At 50.2% G+C, this 18,723-nt stretch overlaps 1 protein-coding gene across 1 annotated transcript in view; it reads right to left on the reverse strand.

Annotated features, from left to right (window-relative positions):
• Positions 1-226: 226 nt before the first annotated feature.
• Positions 227-18,723, reverse strand: part of MYOM3 (myomesin 3) — a 59,335-nt gene continuing 40,838 nt past the window's right edge. The window contains exons 24-37 of the mRNA XM_011977862.1: positions 16,696-16,740; positions 15,850-15,986; positions 12,696-12,840; positions 12,471-12,530; positions 11,708-11,775; positions 10,605-10,715; positions 8,787-8,874; positions 8,207-8,245; positions 7,842-7,950; positions 6,437-6,600; positions 5,764-5,800; positions 5,553-5,575; positions 3,397-3,452; positions 227-1,815 (exon numbers count right to left, since the gene is read on the reverse strand). Of these exons, the coding sequence (XP_011833252.1) occupies positions 1,552-1,815; positions 3,397-3,452; positions 5,553-5,575; positions 5,764-5,800; positions 6,437-6,600; positions 7,842-7,950; positions 8,207-8,245; positions 8,787-8,874; positions 10,605-10,715; positions 11,708-11,775; positions 12,471-12,530; positions 12,696-12,840; positions 15,850-15,986; positions 16,696-16,740 (1,346 nt within the window). The 3' untranslated portion in view covers positions 227-1,551. The remainder of the gene's footprint in view (positions 1,816-3,396; positions 3,453-5,552; positions 5,576-5,763; positions 5,801-6,436; positions 6,601-7,841; positions 7,951-8,206; positions 8,246-8,786; positions 8,875-10,604; positions 10,716-11,707; positions 11,776-12,470; positions 12,531-12,695; positions 12,841-15,849; positions 15,987-16,695; positions 16,741-18,723) is intronic.

Below are 18,723 nucleotides of genomic sequence, written 5' to 3' on the forward strand. Positions count from 1 at the left end.
GATTCCCCAAACTCCAGTCAGGTCTCCCTGGTCCCCACTGCTCCCTGCAGAGGTCTCATCAAACGCCTGGCCTGCCTGCACCACACAGCCTGGTAGGCGAGCCGCTGGGGAAATATGTTACCCACCACGCCTTGATACGTGCAGAGGTGGGGGATGTAGGGGTGACTCACTTTATCCTTCAGTTCAGAAGTCATTTCAGAAAGCAGAGGCAGATGTTACTTCGTGGTGTTGGAAGTACAGATTGTTTATTTTCTCCTCTATAATTTCCAGAGTTTTCCAAAATTTTACAACAAACATCTATAATTTTATTAACTCTCCCCATCTTATTTTTAAAAAGAAAGAAGTTGGGGGGCAGAGAAATGCCCAGCTCAGTACTGAGATCCATCAAGTGAGGCCAGTCGGTATTTGTCACACCAGGCAGAGGCCCCGTGCTGGAAGCCCTGGAGGCTACCAGCTCCAAGCCTGGTATCCAAGGCTACCTGGGCAGCCTCAGCCTCCTCCTTTCCTTTCCTTCCACCAGACCCTGCTCCTGAGATGTCCTTCTCCCATTACCACCACAAAACCGGACTAATTTTTCAGGGCCCAACACCAATTCTGCTAATTTTTTAGCGGGGGCTTAATCTTGGCTCATCACAACCTCCGCCTCCCAGGTTCAAGGGATTCTCCCATCTCGGCCTTCTGAATAGCAGGGATTACAGGCGCCTGCCACCACGCCCGGCTAATTTTTGTATTTTTAGTAGAGATGAGGTTTCGCCATGTTGGCCAGGCTGGTCTTGAACTCCTGACCTCAGGTGATCTGCTCACCTTAGCCTCCCAAAGTGCTGGAATTACAGGTGTGAGCCACCTCGCCCAGCCTGGATGAAGGTGTTTTAAAAGCCCTACCTCCCCATATTGGGACGACCCTCTGGTCTCCCTCCTTGGACCACTGGCAGCACTTTCCTTGGACCTGCTTTATAATCTTTATCACGTCCTGCCTTGTCCTGGAGTTGTTTGTGCCCAGGTCTGTTTCTCCCACTGGACTGAGGCCTCTTTGCAAGTGGAGCCTGCTTATCAGTTGCCTTTGTATTTCCAGCTCCATCTATAGCCTCCCACATGCTAGACTTCACATGAATGTCTGTTGAACTTATGTGAATTGAAACTATGGGATCCTAAAAGAGGGGTGTGATGTATCAGTTTATGGCAGGCCTCATGACTCTTGGCACTTTTGACATCTGGGGTCGGATAATTCTACGTGGTGGGAGCTGCAGTGTTTAGCAGCGTACCTGACCTCTACCTATCAGATGCCAGTACTGTTATATAGCCCCAGTGCATCCGGGTCTCCTACTCCAGGTCCAGGGTTCATCCTGCTCTCCTGGAGGCCACTCAGGACCCCAGAAAGATCTTTGCTTCTCCACTTCGGTGCATCCGCTCCACCCCCACCCTCACATCCTGGGTTCTATCTTGTCCCCTTTCCTTCTGCCCCACCCCTGTAGCCTGTGCCAGGCTGTGACCCACTGATTGTCCCTACTGGTCCATGCAGACTAGACTCAGACTGTGCCCAGACACACGCTGTCACATGCTCTTCAGCTCCTTGGGCTCGTCCCCGTGCTTGAACACACTGATGGTGACCTGGCCTGTCTCAGAGCCATACTTGTTCTTGACGAAGACGCCGTAGCGGCCGCTGTCATCACTGCTGACCTTCTCAATGGTGATGGTGACCTCTGTCCCCCTCACTTCCATGCGGTATCGGTCAAGGAAGGTGACAGGCTGGTCATTCTTCAGCCAAGAGATTTCAGGGGTGGGGTCTCCTGAGATGACGCAAGTCAAGCACAGGGTCTGTTTGAAAAGACAGGAAGAGAACAGTCTCACCTGCTTGTAACTTGAACTTAGCATTCACTTTCATGGCCCCAGAGAGCTCCCAGCTCAGGTTGCTCCCTGTGATAGCTCAGTATATGTGTTTTATTGTAATTTATAAAGGGGAGAGATTTTATTTTAACCCCACATCCTTCATCCTCAACCTTTTATTTTGAGATGGAGTCTCATTCCGTCACCCAGGCTGGAGTGCAGTGGCACGATCTTGGTTCACTGCAACCTTTGCCTCCCAGGATCAAGTGATTCTCGTGCCTTAGCCTCCCAAGTAGCTGGGATTACAGATGCCCACCATCAAGCCCGGCTAATTTTTTTTTTTTTTTTTTTCATCTTTTTGCCCAGGCTGGAGTGCAATGGCATGATCTCGGCTCACCGCAACCTCTGTCTCCCAGGTTCAAGTGATTCTCCTGCCTCAGCCTCCCTAGTAGCTGGGATTACAGGCGCCCACCACCAAGCCTGGCCAATTTTGTATTTTTAGTAGAGACGGGGTTTCTCCATGTTGGTCAGGCTGGTCTCAAACTCCTGACCTCAGGCGATCCGCCCGCCTTGGCCTCCCAAAGTGCTGGGATTACAGGCATAAGTCACCGCGCCCGGCCATTTTTGTATTTTTAGTAGAGACAGGGTTTCGCCATGTTGACTAGGCTGGTCTCAAACTCCTGACCTCAGGTGATCTGCCTGCCTCAGCCTCCCAAAGTGTTAGGATTACAGGCGTGAGCCACTGCGCCCAGCCCTTCTCAACCTTTCTTTAGGAATACTTACTCATTAGAATCTCAGACCATAATTACTCTGGCAATTCATCGGCCCCAGAATGGCCTTTGGTTTGTTTTATTGATTTTTGTAATATATATGTCACTATGATTTTATCATGCAAGCAAGATTATATTGCTTGAGTGCATAGATTTATGAATTAAAATAGAAAATTACTGGACAAGCTCTAGTGCAGAACACTATAATGTAATTATTAAACACACAGGCTCTGGAGTTGGGCTTCCTGGGTGTGAATCTCACCTCTGCCCCTTCAAGCTGTGTGACCTTAGGTCTCTTAACCTGGGTTAAGGGACTCTGGGTTTCCTCAGCTATAAAGTATGATTAGTAATAAATAAAACCCTATTTCATGTGATTGCCTTGATGGTTAAATAAGCTAAAAAAGATAACATACATGGAATCGTGCCTGGCACAAAGTAAGCACCATCAACAAGTCAGCAATTGTTTTCAGGAACACTAGATTTGCATAAGTAAGTTCAATTCTAGATGGGCTGTTAGGAATCTCCCAGTAGACATTTCCTGTGGACACTGAAGTCCACAGGCAGAAGTCTAGGATGCCCAGAGCTGTCTAGACAGATGGAGTTAGAACTAGGTCAAGCACCCACTGTGGCCTGACACCAGGCCCAGTGGCTTTCCTTTGTACCACATGTGATCAGTGAGGTGTGGTCACTTGGCCACTCTTTGGCTTTGAATCCACGGCGCTGCATTGTTTTGTGATCTGTGGTGGATGCATGAAGGAACACAGAGTGGGACTGCTGGCTGTGGGCCGGGAAGGGTCAGTACCTTATCCTCCATGATCGTGGCCACATCCGGCAGACCCCTCACCACTTTGGCACGATCTGGAAGGGAAAAAACAGATCCTGGTGACGAATCTTTCTCTGCCAGCCGCTTCCCAGAAGTTTCATAGAGTTGAGGTTTATTTTTAAGCAAGGCTTCTTTATTTTTCTTTTTCTTTTTCTATTTTCATTATTTTGGATGGAAATCTTTTTTAATTTTTATTTTCAAAGTTAATTTTTTGAGATAGGGTCTTGCTCTGTTGCCCAGGGTGGAGCGCAGCAGCACGATCTCAGCTCACTGCAACTTCTGCTTTCTGGGCTCAAGCAATCCTTCCCGCTCAGCCTCCTGAGCAGCTGTGACTACAGGCATGCACCAGCACGCCTGGCTAATTTTTATATTTTTTGTATTTATATTTTTTGTATTTTTATATTTTTTATATTTTTGTAGAGATGGGGTTTCACCATGTTGCCCAGGCTGGTCTTGAACTCCTGGGTTCAAGCAATCCTCCTGCCTTGGCCTCCCAAAGTGCTGGGATTATAGGCATGAGCCGCCACACCTGACCTTGGATGGAAATCTCTAGAACTGTATTACATGCTTCCTTGTATTCGTAAGTAGAATATATGGGACGTAGTGTGTTTCTGACACTGATCTGAGGTCATTTGCTATGATTGGTATACCACCTCCATCTGGAGGTGACCATGAGATGCTCCTGCCCTCAAGAACCAGGAAGAAGGTAAGTGGGACTACTCTGAGACTTCAACTGGCAAAATCCACACAACGGGTGTGACCAACAAGATCAGAGAAAGCGGGACAGAAGCTTTTGGGACACTTTGAACCTGATCAAGCAAAGGACCTGGTGGCCATTGTGGGTGACCAGGAAGAGTGTGGTCATCAACCACTAAGCAGAAACCCGGTCTACTCCTCATGGTGGGAAGCTGTGGGAACAGGACGGGTGGTCAGCATGGCCTAGACCAGAGATCAGGGATGTGCAAAGAGCCCGATGCGGATGGCATCTGTCCAGTGGGTGAAAAGGGAGCAGGACCCTGGATGGGGAGGGGAAGGCCCCACAGATGGATGCAGTTGTGGGCAGAAAGTGTCACCAGCCCTTCAGAGCTGGATGAAATGATCATTTCCTTCAGCTCTGATTCCACACACCCCAGCAATCCAGTATTGGTGAAATCAGCTGTCCTCTATTAGGGTCCTGCATGGGGCTTCTGTTCAGGATGTGGCATTCCACGATGGGCAGGGACATTCTCACTGGGGGAACGATTAGATTCGTGGTACAAGAGCCTCCTCCTGGCCTGAGGCTGGTCTTGGGCTGTGCTCCCTCCACCGAGGCGCCCCTCAGCCCCCTGCAGGAGCTTCTCGCTGCATGGCCACTTATACCCCTCAATTGCCCCTTCTTGATAACAGCTATGAGCCTGAGGCCTGCACTTCCTGTCAAGTGGGGATGCTTGGGGACAGTGATGCCATGCAGAGCGAATTATCCCCTCCCACACATGGCCTCAAGCTGGTGGTGTGAGTTTTCTTGTCTGTTCTTAGAGCTGTGCTGTCTCCTTCTATGACCACACCTGTGCTCTGCTGCCTGCCCAGGTCTCTCCCTCACTGAAATCCTTACTCCTCATCTGCTGGGCCAGTGAGAGCAGACAGCCAGACTCCCACCACCAGGCTGCTTAGAATTGGCTTGGCTTGGAGGGCTGATGAATGGGACAAGCTTGAGCTCATGGACTTGGTAGTGGCTCCCCCAGTGGCCCAGAGGCCGTGCTGTGTGCCTCTGGGTTTGGGGCTTCATTCTGGTTTCAATAAGACTCTAACGCCTCGAGAGCCATAGCTTCAGCTTTAAAGTCGCCCTGTCCCCACAGATCACTCAGGAAGGCCTGCCCAGCCTCATCCCTGTCTGTCCCCTCCTTTTTGGTCCCACCAATGTTGTCCATGTGCCTGTGAGAACCAGGCTCGCGCTGGGCGCTTCCACAACACAATCCCAGGTGTCCTTGGATTCTGTCTCTGTCCTGCCCAGGTCTTCCCTGCAGCTCTGTAAGACCCCAGAGCCCCACAGACCCCACTGTGGAACGAGGCCTTCAGCAGCCCACCAAGAGGCTTGAGCTTCCGGGAAGTTTCCCCAAATTCAGAAACAAAAACGACAAAAATATCGGCAGACTTACTCTTCTCGATGATGGCCAAGGCTCTGAAAAACAAATGGGAACAAGGTGTGACTGTCCACTTGGTAAAGGACAGTCCAGCCCAGGTGGAGGTGAGGGGTGATGAGGGAAATGTGGAGCTGGCTGGGGCTCCCAGAAAGGAGTTGTGAGCCTAGTTCATGCCACACCCTGGAGGGGCCTATAATTCACACTGAGAAATGTAGAGGAAACTTACTTCAGTCTCTGGTGTTCAGCCATGGCGTCCTCAAAAGCTGTAAGAAGGACAGAGGAGAAAGGGGGCCATCAGGGCCTCTACTGTCCAACAGTGGGGACAGGGTGACCCTGGGAGCAGAGCTTATCCCTGCCTGTCCTCCACTCTCCTCCCCATGCCGATGTTCTTTTGGGGCAGTGGCAGGACTGGGTGGGAGGGTAGGCGTCCCCTCAAAAGACCATGGGATTTTCTTTTCTCTTTCTTTTTATTTTGTTAAAAAATTTTTTTAAATCTTTCTTTCCTTAACGCCTATCCCAGAGTAATCTTTATTATTATTCTTTTATTTTTTGAGACAAGATCTCACTCTGTTGCCCAGTCTGGAGTACAGTGGTGTGATCATAGCTCATTGCAGCCTCTCTCTCCTGTTCTCAAGCAATACTCCTGCTTCAGCCTCCCAGGTAGCTGGGAATATAGGCACGCGTCACCATGCCCAGCTAAATTATTTTTATTTTTTGTAGAGATGTTGCCCAGGCTTGTCTCACTATGTTGCCCAGACTGGCCTCAAACTCCAGAGCTCAAGCGATCCTCCCACTTCAGCCTCCCAAAGTGCTGGGATTACAGGACTGACCCAGTGTGCCCAGCCTGTTCATGGGATTTTCTAAGCAGGTTTCTCTGCAGACATAGGTTGATGGCTCACCTTGCCCTGAGAGATCTGTTGAGAGTTGCCGGACTTCCTTCCCTGCAGCTATTTCCAGAGTGTATTTGCCCTTGTCTGAGTCTTTGGGGTCCAGGATGTGAAGCCAGATCTCATCCAGGGTAGTGCCCGTCCTTATCCGATCACCACTCTCCAGACGTTTGTCTCTGAATGTGAGGGTGGAGAAATGGTTAAGGCTGCCTGTCTGCAGGTCAACAGATACCCCTGCCCCAAAATCCTCTCCTGTGGTTTTGTTTCAAGATCCGTGGTCTATGGGTGGTGACCATTCATGAGGCACCAGATAAATATCCATTCACTTATTCATTATTCAACCCTTCATTCATCATTCAATACTGCATTCATTCATTCATTCATTCACCAGTTCTTGTGGCATGACAACTATGTGTCGGTGCTGAGTCCGCATTTGTGATGCATGCCACAGGCAGGGACCCTAAGGAAATGGTGCTCCAGGGTCCGTGACTGCCACTTCCCTCACCCTCAGTAGCCAACTTCCTTACCTCTTTATTCTCCTTTTAAACTCTCCCAGGCCTTCTTCCCACAAGCACTCTAACCTTTAGAAACCACATAAGGTGAAACTTTTCCCCTTCTTTACTTAAATTTCATTCCTAGAGACACTGTCCTCTGTTCCCAGTGTTGTGTTGCAGAGGTGACACCTCTGTGCTTAGTCACAGGGCTGAGAAACTCTGACTAGGGGAGGAACCTATTGTCCTGAAATTCCATCTGGCCTCGGCTCTCACTCATTTGACAACCTTGACCAAATCAGTCAAGCCTTCTCCACAGAATGGGTGCAGTCATGTCTGCTCCACAAGGCTGAGGCATGCATCTGATACAAAGCACTGGGAAAACTCTGCTCTTGGATTATCTGGGGTCTCTCAGAGAGTGGCTAAGCCTCTGTGGGTACCTCATCTATCCTGCCTTCAAGCCCTGGCTCTCAGTTAGTGGCCAGCCCTGCAGACCCTTTTCCTGCATGTTTCCCCTAAGCCTGGCTGACCAAATTTGCTAAGGCTGCAGAGGCCCACAAGGATGCCCTGACCCACCTGACCACTTGGCTCTTCTTCGTCCCTGCATCCCTTTCTCCCCCAGTTCCCAGCTGCTGCTCAGAGACTGATCCTGTTGTGGCCATAGAGTTTCCAGAAAAATGTTGTCCCACCAAGGTTCCCACCTTCGCTGGGGGATCTTGGCAAAGCCTTTCTACTCCTCCCACTGCTAATCTTTATCCTCAACTCCTTGTGTGGACAGCAAGACCAGGAAGAGACCCTGTCTCTGCCAACCACTGGGACTGGGCTCTGCTTGGAGGACCGGGCAGGGAGAAGGGAGGGAGGCCCCCGTGGGTCAGGTGCTGAATCCTTTCCAGCCTGGCTGGGGCTCTGGGGCAAGGTGGACCTACTTGTGGAACCAGGTGGTTTTCATGTACTCCACGTTGTAGTACTTGACCTTGCTGAAGATCCGGATCCCTTCCTCGGTCCCCTGGATTTTCAGTGGAGTTGCAGAGAGGGCTGGGGAGACAGAGGAGAAGGATGAGTCTTCCCTGAGGCCATTTAGGCATCAGATTTGGGGGCCAGCTTGTCTGACTCTGCCCTGGGGGGTGGGTAGGTGCTGTAGGGGAAATGCAGTGCTGTGAAGAGGCAGGATTTTCTCTTCAGTGTTTGGGGTTGGAAACTAAACCCACCCCCAATAGCCAAGGCCAGTGTTAGGCTGCTTGGAGGCTGTTGGACATCAGGGCAGGGCTGGGCAAAGAGGCAAGCTGCTTACCACCAATCCTGCCCAGCTCAGTGAAGATGGCATCCAGGGCTGGAGGGAGACAGAGAGAAGGGTTAGCTGGCATAGGGCTCCCCTAGGGATGTGCTAGGAGTGGGGACATCCTTGAAAAAGGCTGGTGGACCCCATGAGCTGCTCTTAGGGGGACAGGCAGCTCTGTAGGATGACTCTCATAGTTCAGGGATAGGAGGGGTTTCAGGGCACTCAGCAGTGGGGTAGGGAGAAGGGCACTATGGATGGAGGACAAACATGCAAACCTGACAGTTTTTGCAGGTTGAGCCAATCAGCCTGATAAGGAGCCTGGGCCCACTGTGGGACGGAGGAGTGAACTCAGGCTTTGGGTCTCTAAGCCTGGACTCACTGTGGTATACTGTGGTGAACACGGGCATCAGAGTCACACTGACCTGGCTCCTGCCACTGACTAGCTGTGGAATCTTGGGCTAGTCACTTACTCTCTTTGTGCCTCAATTTCTCCAAGTGACATGGGGATCCCATAAATCTTACTGCACAGATCACATCACAGTCTGCTCCACTGTGCTCCCTCCACAGCCCCTGACCCGTCGCCAGCTCCTACCGTCACCCGTGAGGTCCAATATGGTGTCGTCCTCCCCTCGATCGTCAGAAACCATCGCTCTGTAAATTCCCTTGTCCTTTTTGGACAACTGGAAAGAAGGATGAGCGTGTGGTGTCAGCATGGGCTTCAGAAGGAGAGATGGCTACCACATCAGGAAGCCTGGGCTCCAGGCCTGCCCCTCTCTCTCTGTGTGACCTCAGGTAAGACCCTTCTCCTCCCTGGGCCTCCGTTTACTTATCTGGGCTGGGTGAGCCCTAAGGCTCCTTTCAGCTCCAGAGCCCTTGGATTCCTAGCTCGGGGTTGGTCTGGGCCTGGGGAAGGGGTGGAGTAGGGGGAGTTGAGGGCAGAACCAGACACCTTCATTTGCATTCACAGGCAGCTGATCTGAGCACCACACAGTGAACCTCACTTTGCAGAGCTTGTCTGGGCCTGGCCCACCTTTCACTCCCTGGGGGCTCCTGGATGGAGGGACCCCCACTACCTGCAGTTCCCCAAGAGGAAGCATGTTTTCTCCTGCCCAGGACAAGGGGGTTCTCTTGGCCCATGTTTTTCAGCCCCAAGTTAAGTCTGAACAAACACTCAGCTAAGCAAGAACCTGAGTCGTGCTTTCAAGGCAAGGTCCAGAGATCAGAAGTGACCTCTCATTACACAGCACCTTCCTTCAGTCCCTCACCTCTCAATACTTCGCAGCAGGACCATCTCCACACAGTGGGGTTGGGGCAGGATCCAAGACAGAGGCAGCTCTTAACCTGAGGATTGAGGTGCTGAGCCCCAAAAATCCTCTCTTATGTCCTCGCCATCCCAGGAAGGCTCCAGGGTCTCAGCCAAACCCAGAGTGGGTGGCTGGAGTGGCTTCTGACCCCACCCTCTAGCCTTATGTCTTTACACTGAAGCTCTCTGAGCCTCAGTTTACTCATCAGTAAAATCACGGTATCATCCTTGCCCTGTCTGTGTGCTACAGCTGCTGTGGGGATTAAGGGAGGTAACTCTTAGGAGGCCAGAAACTTTGCACCAATGGGACTGATGATTATACTAAAACTCCGTAACTATGAAGCACCTACTTGGTGCCACAGCCTGTCTGAGGAGCTTGCACAGTGGTGGCAAAGGCTGACTTGGCATCAGCCTGGCCAGGATTTGGGAGAAGACCTTGAAATCATTGTTTTCTTCCTAGTCAGCAAACCTCTGTTTGCTCCAGTCCTCCTGGGCACCCAGTGAGGCCACAGACATCAGCAGCAGGGCAGAAAAAGGTTGACGTTTAAGAGCAAGCCTTGTGTTTCTCTCTTAACCAGGCCACAGTCCGCCAAAGGCCACAGGGGAGGACTTGGGGGGAGAATTGAGCTCCAGGCCTGCTTTATTCTGCCCAGATCTGCCTCCCCTGGAGACATCCTTCCTGTCCCGAATCCTAGACTGCTGGGGCAGGAAGGAGGTGTTGAGACAGCATCCCTTCCAACTCGCTCAGGTTGCAGATGAAAGCTGAGGTCAGAGAGGGACGGGGGCTAGCCCAAGCCTGCACAGTTATTGGCAGGGCCAGTACTGGAGCTAAAGAAGAAAATCAGTAATACTGATTCTGTCTCTATTGAAAGTTTGGGGGTTTTAATAGTTTTTGTTTACATTAATTTTGAGTTTTTAGAATATTGCATACAATATTATTTGTCTTGATTACTGAGTTTTTTTGGTGCCCCTTAAATTTTGTGCTCAGGGCTTCACTTGCCTCAACCTAGCCTCGGCTCTGCCTCTGACTCCCAGCCCAGAGCTCTTGGCCCTCCCTGGCTTGCAGCCAAAGGAGAAAGTGAGCCCTGAAGCTGGAGCCACACTTGCCTCTTCGATGCAGAGAAGTCCCGTTCCCGTCTCTGGGTCATACTGACCATCTGGCAGCTCTGCCCTCTGAAAGAACCACTGAAAGCGAGTCTCCTTCTTCGTGTTTGTCACCTGGGGAAGGTGGGGAATGAGGAGACTCTGTCAGGCTTGTTTCTTCTTGAGTAAAAACACACCTGTGCACACCTTCAGGCATCTCAGCCGAGTCCTTTCACATACCATATGACTCCTCTGCTGGCTTCCGGACTCTGAATTCTTGCTAATGGTTTTCCCTCTGCCTCTTGATCCCTGCCCTACTCTATTGTCCTTGTAAATGTTCATATGCTTCAGTTAAATGTCATCTCCTCCAGGAAGCCTTTTTTTTGAAGCACCCCGTAGTCACCCCCCAACACGATTCATCAATTTCCTGCCCCATTCGGGTCAAGCATGAGTGATGCTGTTTTCCAGTGGTCCTGCCTTGACCATGGGCTCCCAAGGCCCACAGTGACCACTTCATCATCTTTGTATGTTCAGGACCTTGCAGAGTGGCACATAACAGATGCTCTGAGTTTACTGAATGGATATGCTTCTGGGAGAGCACCCACCCTCCCCTTCCCCAGTTATCTTAACAGGCCGAAGGGTGCTAAGAAGGACCTTAGGCTTTGGAGTCAGATAGACTGGGCTCTCCCTCTTCCTGTGTGGCCTTGAGCTATTTCCCCATTTGTTTTCTCATCTATAAAGTGGGGATAGCAATGCCTATGTCACACATGATTGTGAGGCATATGAAATCATACTGTGAGTCTCTGAGCACAGGATAATCATAAACACAGGGAGAGCCCTCAACATACAAACGCTCGCAGGCTCCTAGACCTCCTGACCCCTCGGAACCCCTGCTGGAGCCACTAGGATCTCGTGCAAGGCTGGTCCACCTCACACTAATCCCACCCCATGGACGCTGGGAAGGTGGGTTTGCTTTTTGGGTTACATGCAGTCTCCTCGGGGGTGTGTGCGATCAGCCAAGTACAGAGTGTGGAATTTAGGGGGCCAGGTGGGCAGGGACAACAACTGGGCTTGGGGATAAGCCACAGGTCCCCCCGCGCTGGGCCTGGGGGCAGGGCAGGACTTGCCTTGCACGTCAGCTGCACTTGGCAGTCCTCTGTGACCTTCCACTGCAACGGCTGCTCAAAATAGGGACCTGTGTGTGCAAAACAAATATGCCCACCGTCAGAGAGCCACGCTCAGCCAGGGTGCCACCTGTGTCCAGGCAGTGATGGGGGGAGGGGCAGTTAATGGCTATGGGCTTCTCAGATGCTGCCCCTGCCAGGGCTGGGACTGAGGTGAGGCAAGGGTGGTGCTTAGGGTGCAAATTTCTTTCTTTTCTTTTCTTTCTTTTTTTTTTTTGAGACAGAGTCTCGCTCTGTCGCGCAGGCCGGAGTGCAGTGGCGCAATCTCAGCTCATTGCAACCTCCGCCTCCCGGGTTCAAGGACTCTCGTGGCTCAGCCTCCTGAGTAGCTGGAATTACAGGCATGTGCCACTACGCCCGGCTAATTTTTGTATTTTTTGTAGAGATAGGATTTCACCATGTTGGCCAGCCTGCTCTTGAACTCCTGACCTCAAGTGATCTGCCCACCTTGGCCTCCCAAAGTGCTGGGATTACAGGCATGAGGCACTGTGTCTGGCTTCAGGGTGCAAAATTTGAGAGGGCTCAGCTCTCACCCTCAGGTCAGGCAAGAGCTATTTTGATCTGGCATTGGGACAGAACTGGACTGAATGGCAGTAGACATCCCTCGGGGTCCCAGCAGGGCTGGGGGTCCCATTAACCCCCAGTCCAGCATCTCTAGCACGAACCAGTGGCCACGGATTTTGAACTTCACTCCAGCAGCTCTTACCCTGTTTTCTCTTCCAGTCCCTTCTCTTAGCATCTGCCTGCCTCAGAAGTTTGTCAAAATCTGTGAACACAGAGGGAGGAACCAGCATGAGCCCAGAAGAGTGTGCGTCTGGAGAGGGGACATGGGGCAGCAGAAGGCGAGGGGTGTGCTCAGCAGACTGCAGAGCCGAGGACTCAGGGCTGCGGGGCAGGCCGGGTGTGCAGGGCAGGGCAGGGCGGGGCTGACCGTCATCCACCAGTGTCAATGTAATCTGGTTTTTGGCTTTTCCGTCTTGGAGCTGAGCGGTGTACGACCCTTTGTCCTCCTCAGACAAGTTCTGGATGATCACTTCCACCAGGCCCTTCTCTCGTTCAAAATTGATTTTGCGGTTCTGAAAAGGACAAACTCCAGAGTCCTTTTCCCTGTTCTGGGAACTTTGTTGAGGGGCGCACATCAGGGTGTAGTGGGCTTGGGGGTGGTAAGCGCAGAGCTGTCAGCCTTCAGAGACTTGGGCAGGGTGTTGGGTAACCCTCTGCGGCTCCCCCCACACCCAGTCCCCTGGATACTTGAATAAGTTACAATTTTTTTGTTGTTGTTTTGTTTTTCTTGAGACAGTCTCACTCTGTTGCCCAGGCTGGGGTGCAGTGGTGCGATCAGTTACAATTTAATAATAAGTCCCCAACCCCCGCTGTGCCATGGTTTTGCCTGTTTTCTTTTCTTTTCTTTTCTTTTCTTTTTTTTTTGAAATGGAGTCTCACTCTGTCGCCCGGGCTGGAGTGCAGTGGCCGGATCTCAGCTCACTGCAAGCTCCGCCTCCCGGGTTTACGCCATTCTCCTGCCTCAGCCTCACAAGTAGCTGGGACTACAGGCGCCCACCACCTCGCCCAGCTAGTTTTTTGTATATTTTAGTAGAGACGGGGTTTCACCGTGTTAGCCAGGATGGTCTCGATCTCCTGACCTCGTGATCTGCCCGTCTCGGCCTCCCAAAGTGCTGGGATTACAGGCTCTTTTTTTTTTTTTTTTTTTTTTTTTTGAGACAGAGTCTCGCTCCGTCGCCCAGGCTGGGGTGCAGTGGCGCAGTCTCGGCTCACTGCAGCTTCTGCCTCCTGGGTTCAAGCCATTCTACTGCTTCAGTCTTCTAAGTAGCTGGGATTACAATCATGTGCCAGCACACCCAGCTAATTTTTGTATTTTTAGTAGAGACGGGGTTTCACCATGTTGGCCAGGCTGGTCTCGAACTCCTGGCCTCAAGTAATCTGCCCGTCTCGGCCTCCCAAAGCACCGGGATTACAGGCGTGAGCCACTGTGCCCGACCACTTATTTTCTACTTCTTTTAAAATAGGAAATAGGAAATTTTAAATAACATCGGCATGTGTAAAGGACATTGGGAAAAAAAGTACTCATGTACTTGCTACCCAGTATTAACACTCATTTACATTTTACCATATTCTAACAGTTTTTAAAATTTCATTTTCCTCATCTAGGTTCTTTCTCCCTCTGGCTTTATTTGTATGTATGATTTGGAGGAGTGATCTAATTTTGTTTTATTTTTCTATAGGGACAACTGATTGTCCCACCACTGAATACTAATGAGTCCAGACTTTGTAACACTTCCTATACCATGTGGTAAGGTCATTGCACAATCTTTATGCAGAACTTTCAAATCAGTTTTCTGATTTGCACCTTTTGATGCTGGGACAACCAGCCCCATTGCACAGATGCAGAAACAGAGGCACAGACAGGTGAAGAGACCTGCCAAGGTCATATAACCCAGAGGGGGTGGACATGAGACTCCTGTCAGAACTAGTACCTTCTTTCTATAATACATATTTTCTTTCTTTCTTTCTTTTTTTTTTTTTTGTCATTGGACCTTTGATATATATAACATATATTTTCTTTCTTTTTTCTTTTTTTTTGAGATAGAGTCTCACTTTATTGCCCAGGCTGGAGTACAGTGGCGCGATCTTGGCTCACTGCAACCTCTGCCTCCTGGATTCAAGCGATTCTTATGCCTCAGTCTCCTCGGTAGCTGGGATTACAGGTGTGCACCACCATGCCCGGCTAATTTTTTGTATTTTTAGTAGAGATGGGGTTTCATCATGTTGGCCAGGCTGGTCTCAAACTCCTGACCTCAGGTGATCCGCCTGCCTCGGTCTCCCAATGTGCTGGGATTACAGGCGTGGGCCACCCCACCCAGCCACAACATGTATTTTCTAATGGCTGCTTTGCCATCTGGAGATGAAATTCACAAAGAATATGAGATTGAGTCACGAATTTGAATGTCTCATGAGGTTGAAATTGCCATGTCAGCAGGTAAACAGTTGAATATCAACAAATCATGTGGTTCAATCTAATACAACCTGTCTACAGATATGATTTACAAAATAATATCATACTCTAACCATAATATAAAGAAGAAATAAGTCATTTAAAATAAAAATATTTCAATATAGACGTGCTTGGATATAACCTCAATTATGCCGCACTGATTTATAATGAATTGGTTTGACTTTAAAAGAAGAAAAACAAAAAACCGGAAGCTATTCTGTACAAAAGCAGGAAAATGAATGAGCGTAGGTAAAGTAGCCAGCAGAATAAAAATTCTCCATTCAGTGTATAGTAAAATTGCACACTTTGGGAGGCTGGGTAGGACGATCGCCTGAGTTCAGGAGTTTGCAGCCTAGGCAACAAGGCAAAACCCTGTCTACAAAAAAATATTAAAATTAGCTGGGCATGGTGGTGTGTGACTGTGGTCTCAACTACTCGGGAGGCTGAGGTGGGAGGATCGCTTGAGTCTGGGAGGTTGAGGCTGCAGTGAGCTGAGATCATGCCACTGCACTTTTGCCATGATAACAAAGTGAGGTTCTGTCTCAAAAACAAACAAATAAAAACAGAAAACAAAAAATAAAATTGTTTGGGAGACAGAGGCAGGAGTACTTGAGGCCAGGAGTTCAAGATCAACTTGGTTAACACAGTGAGCCCCCATCTCTAAATAAAAAGATTAAAAAAAAGAAAAAAATGTACAAAAATACTTTGTATTTGTATCTAAAATAGAGTTAGGGTCTAGCCTTGGATAATTATAGGCATGAATGCAGGTTTTTCATCTTAAGAATAGTGGGGTAATCAAAAGTTGTGGGGGGGGATGGAAATTCTTTGTTTGTGGGAATGTCCCTTGCATTGGCCAGCATGTAGTGTCCCTGCCAACCCCCACCCCCAACACCAGCACTGGTACTAAAAGCCAAAGGTCCTCATCCCGTCCCCATCACTGAACAGCAAAAGCACACCGTCATTTCTGAAATGGCCACTAGGGGGAAGTACCAGCCCATGCAGAATCACGACCCCGTGAGGCCACCTCCCCGGCAGGGGAGCCTCACTTCAGGGATTGTGAGCACCCAATTACCGGAGAGCTGAAGATCTCCTTGTTGTTGAAGATTAGATGCAGCTCAGCGGCTGGAGATAACTTTTCTACTTCCAGCCAAAGCCGCACCTCTCCTCGTTCCAGGATGTCAACGTTCCAGCCGGAGATCAGTTTGATCACTGGGAGGCGCAGGATGGGAAGCGGGTGGGTTGGACCCCTTCTCCCTTTCCCGCTCCCTTCCAGCCCCACCTGGAGCACACCCTTGGCATCTGACATTGCAAAACTCTTAGAGAACCTTGAAGGAGATTCTACTGGGTGGAGCTCAGAGGAGGGTTTTCCAAATGCCCACTCTGGATTTATTTAATCTCAGCGAAGCATTTCCTCTTCTAAGAGCTCTGGGGCTGCCATTCTCAACCTGGCCGGGCATTGGATCCCCGAGGACTTTCAAAAACCCTAGCATCTGGGCTCCATCCTCAGAGATTCTGATTTGTCTGGGGCATGGCCTAGGTATTGGGATTAGGAAAGGCGTCATCATGGTTCTTTTGTGTAGCCAAGTTTGTGACTTCCCCTGCTCTAGGGACTGCACACACTGTCCCTAGCCAACGGAGGGAAGCAGAGGTTTAGAAGATCCCAAATCCTAATGACTGAAGAGCCAATAATAGTAATTATAGAAGAGGACAACGCCCACATGTCCCTTCCTCGCATCCCCTTTCCTGCTGCTCTTTTCCTTCCGTGAGCTTCCTGAGTGGTGTCTGACCTTCTAGCTCTGTGGTTCCCCCACCCTCTGGGGGTTGTTTCCTGGTCCTTGGCCTGACTCTGCTCTGCTCAGAACATGCCAATGGGCCCAGTGGGGACTGCACAAGGCTGCAGCTTGGACTGCTTGCTTACCTGGGTTTCTGATTTCATGACTCAGCTTCTTCAGCTTCTTCAGCTCTGGGATAGGGGGGAGTAAGGAAGAAACCAGAGAGAATGAAATATCCTGGCTCGGGGTGGGAGGCCCACAGGAGCCATCCAATGATCCTGTGCTGGGTCAAAGTTCCAAGAGACACCTCCCCCCAAGTTGGGGTCCCTTGGCTCCATAGGGGCCATGATGAATACTGTGGGCCTTTGCCCTGGGGCACTGAGGGTGATGCCAAGGCTACTGCTGACCACCCTGAAATTGCATCTACTCCCTGTCCTTCAAGGCCTAGATCAAGTCTTACTTCCCTAGAGGAGCACCTACCATGTGCCTGGTTCTGCATACTTTATTAGTCCTCTGCAATGCTGTGGGCTGAGTATTACTGTCTGCCTCTGGTCACTCTGGGACCACTGGTGCCAGGGCCTCATTGCTCACCCCTGTCAGATGCTATCTTTATGTCCCTGGGTCTGGACCACACCAAGCACTGCAGCCCAGAAGTCTCAGATTGTTCTAGAATGCTGTCTTATTTGCTGACTGTTTCTTCTTCTTTGTCTTTTCTTTTTTTTGAGACAGAGTTTTGCTCTTGTTACCCAGGCTGGAGTGCAATGGTGTGATCTTGGCTCCCTGCAACCTCTGCCTCCAGGGTTTAAGCGATTCTCCTGCCTCAGCCTCCCGAGTAGCTGGGATTACAGGAGTGTGCCACCATGCCCAGCTAATTTTTTGTATTTTTAGTAGAGACAGAGTTTCACCATGTTGGCCAGGCTGGTCTTGAACTCCTGACTTCAGGTGATCCGCCCGCCTCAGCTTCCCAAAGTGCTGGGATTATAGGCGTGAGCCACTGCGCCCAGCCTGCTGACTGCTTCTTTGTGTTGCCTCTTCTGCTAAGGCGAGCTCTGAATCTACGTGAATGTCTTGTACACAGTAGGTGCTCAGACAATACGGACTGTGTGGATGAACTGGCGGGGCAGAGCCCACGCCTCATTTTCTCTAGTAAGCCCCAGAATCCTTAACACAATGAGTCTAGATTCATGGCAAGCACACGGCAAACAAAACCAAAAAACACCATCATTTTCATGGATGGCTTTAGTTTGCATAGAATCATCTGATTGTATCTGCATAACAATATTGTTTCAGGTGGGGGCAGTCAGGGATTATAATCCCTCTTTATGGGTGAGGAAACTGAGGCCCAGGAAGGTGGCATGACTTGTCCAAAATCAGCCAGCAAATTATGGAACCGGAATTGGAACCCGGGTCTCTGGCTTCTGCTTCTTAACAAAATCAAAAGGCCTCACGTGCCACGAGCAGGACAGACAATGGGCAAAGGCTGTCCTGGTTGCTACGGAGGGAGCAGAGCATCTCATTGGCTGTGAGCACAGGCTTTGGTTCAGTTTAATTTATCAAATATGGATGGTCCTTTAGACGTGGTATTCACTCTCTGGTTACCCACAGTACTCAACACTCCCTATTGTCACCCCATTTCTCAGACCAACTGCTGTTTGCAATTTATCATCACACTTGCACTGTTGTTTTTGGGGGCTACAGAAAGAAACAAAAATAATTCTAGTACCTTTGCTTTTACCAAAAGTGGGAAAACAGGCTAGGCACAGTGGCTCACGCCTGTAACCCCAACACTTTGGGAGGCTGAGGTGGGCAGATCACAAGGTCAGGAGATTGAGACCATCCTGGCTAATACAGTGAAACCCCATCTCTACTAAAAACACAAAAAATTAGCCCGGCGTGGTGGTAGGCGCCTGTAGTCCCAGCTACTCAGGGAGCTCAGTCAGGAAAATTGCTTGAACCCAGGAGACAGAGGTTGCAGTGAGCCGAGATCATGCCACTGCATTCCAGCCTGGGCGACAGAGCGAGACTCCGTCTCAAGAAATAATAGTAGGGCCGGGCGCGGTGGCTCAAGCCTGTAATCCCAGCACTTTGGGAGGCCGAGACGGGCGGATCACGAGGTCAGGAGATCGATACCATCCTGGCTAACACGGTGAAACCCCGTCTCTACTAAAAAGTAC

The sequence above is a fragment of the Mandrillus leucophaeus genome, unplaced genomic scaffold (assembly GCF_000951045.1).
Source record: "Mandrillus leucophaeus isolate KB7577 unplaced genomic scaffold, Mleu.le_1.0 Scaffold185, whole genome shotgun sequence".
Lineage (NCBI taxonomy): Eukaryota > Metazoa > Chordata > Mammalia > Primates > Cercopithecidae > Mandrillus > Mandrillus leucophaeus.